Source organism: Cucurbita pepo, chromosome LG17 (assembly GCF_002806865.2).
Source record: "Cucurbita pepo subsp. pepo cultivar mu-cu-16 chromosome LG17, ASM280686v2, whole genome shotgun sequence".
Lineage (NCBI taxonomy): Eukaryota > Viridiplantae > Streptophyta > Magnoliopsida > Cucurbitales > Cucurbitaceae > Cucurbita > Cucurbita pepo.
The window spans coordinates 3,769,161-3,774,261 of NC_036654.1; the positions used below are offsets into that span (position 1 = coordinate 3,769,161).

At 36.9% G+C, this 5,101-nt stretch overlaps 1 protein-coding gene across 1 annotated transcript; it reads left to right on the top strand.

Annotated features, from left to right (window-relative positions):
• The first annotated feature begins 2,701 nt into the window (after window positions 1-2,701).
• LOC111778757 (S-protein homolog 74-like) lies at window positions 2,702-3,061 on the top strand. The gene has a single exon (XM_023658730.1). It carries the CDS (start codon window positions 2,702-2,704, stop codon window positions 3,059-3,061), a length of 360 nt encoding a protein of 119 aa, XP_023514498.1.
• The last annotated feature ends 2,040 nt before the right edge of the window (window positions 3,062-5,101 follow it).

A 5,101-nucleotide genomic window follows, 5' to 3' on the forward strand; every position in this document is an offset into this window, starting at 1 on the left:
TGTCTTAGATTTTTCTAAAGAATTGAGAACAACCCTTGGAGTGGTCAGGGCTGAAGTGGCGAACCTAAGCACCAGATTAAACCTCAAATGAGAGTGATGGGAAACCAAACCCCAACTGAGGGTGTAGCATAATTTAACAAGATAAAAATCTCTGAGCCTAACTTCTGTGGGGATTCAAGATGGCAAGGCTCTAGAGAACTTTATTTTTTACTGCAGACATTACTTTCCAGCCACAAATATCGTGGCAGAAGAAGCGAAGGTCACGTTGACAACAATGCATCTAACCGACGATGCAAAGTTGTGGTGGTGGTCCAAGTACATGGACATTCAAGATTGTCGATGTACTGTGGACAATTGGTATAGCTTGAAAGAAGTAACTCTACTATCAGTTCTTCCTAGAGAATGTCGAGATCGCGAGAAAGAAGTTAAGAGAGCTGAGTCATACGGGCAGTATCCAAGACTACGTTAAGCAGTTTTCTGAGCATATGTTAGATATATGTGATATGTCCGAGACAGACAAGATCTTCAGTTTTATTGAGGTTCCGAAGTCCTGGGCGAAAATCTAGCTCTACAAACAGAGAGTTCAGAACCTGTCCACGGTCTATGCTATTGCTAAATGATTGTTTGATCTTAGTATCAATGAACTCCAAAAGAGATCATATGAAACCAGGCGTCTACAGTGCTAAAAATAAAAATTATTGACCAAACTCCCTCAGAGGTGGAGAAGTTGTTAAGGATATTTAACCTTAAATTATGGTTAACCATATGTATCATATTTGACCGTTTATTTTAGGCAAATATCTAGATATATGTGTTCCATAAAAGCTTACCGTAGGTATCATATTTTCCCTTTTATTATAGACAAATATATTGTATCCATCTATGGTCCATTCCATATCATTTGTAATTTACCATAGTTCTCTATTTTGAAAATGTTTATAAATAGAGAACTTTCATCACCATCGACGTGAGGTGGTTTTAGGAAATATTCTCATGGTATCAGAGCCCCTTCGATTTAACAACCTTGATCCTTTCTTCTCAATTGTTTCCGAATTCTCTTATCATCTTTTTTCTTTCAATACTCTAATCCATATGATCGCCATCAAACTTTCTTCCTCCAACTATCTTCTTTGGAAAAGCCAATTTATCCCTCTCCTGATAGTCAAGACATGTTGGGCTATATTGATGGAACTATGGTTTCACCACCTCGCTTTGAACCAGAAACCTACTCAACACTTAACACAAAATATTTGGCATGAAAAGCAGTCGATCAAGGACTTCTCTGTCTCCTACTCTCTTCTCTCATCGAGGAAGCCATTCTTATCGTCGTTGGTCTCTCCACTACACGTGACGTTTGGCTCGCGTTGGTAACTACAAAAGTTCGTGAACTGAGACTCAAGGATGACTTGCAGCTGATGAAACATGACACCAAACATGTTGCTGAGTATGCTCAAACCGTCAAAATAATTTGTGACCAACTTCATGCCATTGCAGACCTGTCGAGGACATTGATAAAGTGTACTGGTTCCTTTGTGGACTCGGCACCTATTTTTCAACTTTTTCTACTGCTCAAATGGTTCTCACCCCTCTCCTCTATTTTACAGATTAAGTCTCAAAAGCTAAAAGTTTTGAGTTGTTCCAGTGCTCTCCTTAGTTTTTTGACTCCATTCCTACGACATTCACAGCCATTAATCGTGGTCGCACCCATTGAAGCCACCATGATTCCTCTAGAAAGCAGCGAGGTTGTTCTTATTCCCTAAAAAATAACACTTCCAACCGAGGACAAACCAACTCAGGTCACGGTCGTCCACCACCTCGTTGTGAAATATGTCGAACAGAGGGTCATTATGCTAACCGCGGCAACCAACAGTACGTTCGGCCTTGCTGAAGCCTTTTGTAGTACTTGGCAGCTTGCAAAGGCTTCCACAAGGTGAGCATTTTGTAGTTTTTGGCAGCTTGCAAAAAATCATTGATTGCTTTATTCCCGCAATGAAAGTAGGTCATCAACGTGTTAGATCTTATTTATTGTGATCTTTGGGGATCTTCCCCCATCAAAACCAATTCGGGTTTTCTTTATTATGTTATTTTTATTGATGATTATTCTCGATTCACTTGGCTTAACCCTTTGAAATTTAAATATGATTTCTTTGATATTTTTCTTTGAAATAAATTTAAATATGATTTCTTTGATATTTTTCTTCAATTTCAAAAATTTCAAAATTTTGTGATTGTTTCTAACCTTTTTCAAAGGGATGTGCCCAAGTAAGATAGTTTAGGTGACCCTACCTTTCTTATGGAAGATATGATGTAATAACCAAAATTTACAATAGACTTTTAACTAATTGTGGTTAAAAAATAACTACCTACCAACTCAGTTTGGCTATATGTATGTATAAATATATATATATAACAGATAGAATCCAAATACATTTTTATAGAATCCAAATACATTTTTAAAAAAGGGTGGGCGATCTTTGAGAAGAAAATGAAGTCTCTAAGCATATTTTGTTTAACCCTATTGATTGCTTTGGAACCAAACAATATGATTAAGTCATGTTTAGCAGCATCCAAGATACAAACTAGATTGTCAGCATCCAAGATACAACCTGTACTGTCCCAAAAGTACTCCACAAAAAGTGTTACCCTTTAGAGTACGACTCTTCTTTTAGAACACACAATACTTAAAACTAATCAAAAGTCGATGACGGATTCAACTCTGGTCATTCACTGCAAGTCGAAAGATAACGATCTGGGCAAGCATGTCATCAATGCCGGAGGCAATTACAACTGGAGCTTTAAAGAAAATCTTTTGCAAACAACATTGTTTTGGTGCAATTTTAGCAGCAAACATGGCCAAGCTACTGGTGATGTTTTCTGGCCAGAGCAACAAAGTTGGCTTATTGATCACCAAGCTACTGGTGATGTTTTCTGGCCAGAGCAACAAAGTTGGCTTACTGATCAATGTGTTGATCATAACTGCATTTGGACAGCGGGAGATCAAGGCATTTCCTTGCATTATAATCCTACCAACACCAACAACTTAATGTATCATTGGAAATGATGTAATCCATTCTTCAATTGCATTATCTCGTCAATCCTAAGATGCGAATAAAGATACTCGTTATTTATTTATGGTTCAAAAGTCATCTCTTTAATATTTATTGAAATAAAAAGGGTAACAGTGATACTGACCTATAATGCACCACAATTTACAAAGAGCTCTCGTTCATCAAAACTTCTCATGTTCTGATATGAATCCAACAACTGATCACGTGCAGGTACCCGAAGGACCGATTACAAGAAGCAAGGTTAAGAAGATTCAAGAGGCCTATACATTGCATCGTCAAAAGCTAGCTAATGTACCGGTTGAAACAAGGATTTTTGTGCCCAAAAATCTTTATAGCATTCGCATATCAAATCAAGAAGATAATGGAGTGGCTGATATTGGAAAGTAATTAGAAGACTTGCCTTTGGTAGTTGAATTACCAATTAAGGAAATTATTAATGCCTTATTTGCTTCATTTTATATTTAATAGCATTTATTAATAGTTTGTATGAATTGCCTTATATTCTTCAATTTGTATTTAATAGCATTTATTAGCATTTATTAGTGGTTGGTGGCTGAACTTTATTTTGTTAGGGTTATCTTCTAGGCCTATTTAAAGGCATGTAATATTCATGTTTGAGGGATTTTGGTTGAATACAGAAAAAACCTTTGTGTTTTCTTGATACCCTTTTGGTGTTATTCTTTTTCAAATCTTGCTTTAGGTTTGATGTTTAAACCGATTCATTGAATTAGTTTTGATCAAGCTAATTCTGGAGTGAATTGTCTTGGTATCTAAGAGTGACCATCATAGATTCCAAGTTCGATCTAAGAGTCATTCATCTTCTAACCAGCTCTTGGTTGGAATCAATCCGTTAAGTTAGCTTTCTCTGTGAGCGTTTTGCAAGGATTCTAGAAGGACCTCTAGCTTTGCAAATTCCAGCATTGTAGGCGCTTATCATTTGGTATCAGAGCATTTGGTCGACGTTCTTTGGCCGCTCTAGAGGTGAAATATTTTTATTGTTATTTTTTTTTTATCAATTTTTTCTCTCTCTCAGATTCTCGAAAAAAAGAAAAAAAAAAGTCAGCCTTTACATTCTTAACCTAGTACCAAAAGCCCACCTTTGAGTGTTAAACACGGTGTCCCTGAGTGAAATTTTTGTGAGAAGTGTGGAGAGGCCCCTTGATAACAAAATGTCACATAATGGAGAAGGAGTACCACCAGTACCAGATCTTAATACAACCATTCTTCAAGCAATTCAAGGTATGATGCAAATGATGATGGAAGATAGACAAGAAAGAAGGGCGCAACAACAAAGACAAGAACGAACATTAGAAGAAGATGAAGATATAGTAGTACAAGAAAGACAAGTTGTTGAAGGAAGATGGAGAGGAAGAAATAACCATGCAACTATTATGCAACCTAGAAGGATGGAAAGAGTACATGAAGATAGAGATGGGGGAGTTAAACTCAAAATCCCGCCCTTTTGTGGAACGGCAGATTCTGAGGCATACTTGCAGTGGGAAAGAAAGATAGAGCATGTGTTTGATTGCAACACCTATAGTGAAAATAAGAAGATGAGACTTGCTATTGCCGAATTTACCAATCATGCTGGTGATTGGTACCAACATCTCAAATCCGAGAGAAGAAGAAAAGAGGAGGATCCAATAGAGACATGGGAAGAACTTAAAGAAGTCATGAGAAAAAGGTATGTTCCAAAACATTATGAAAGAAATTTGAAAACTAAATTGCAAGGTTTGAGGCAAGGAACAAAAAGTGTGGCGGAATATTATCAAGAGATGGAAACTATGATGGAAAGAGCAAATGTTAGAGAAGAAGAAGAAGATACCATGTCTAGATTCCTTGGAGGTTTGAATCGAGAAATTGCTCATCTTGTTGACAGAAATCCACCACCATATCTGGAAGACATGTATCATTATGCTCTCAAAATTGAAGACCAATTGAAGGAAGAAAAAGAGCATTCAAAAAGGTACACATCACGAACTAACATCTTTTCAAATTCTAAAACTTGGAACAAGGATAGTTTTGTGAATAGA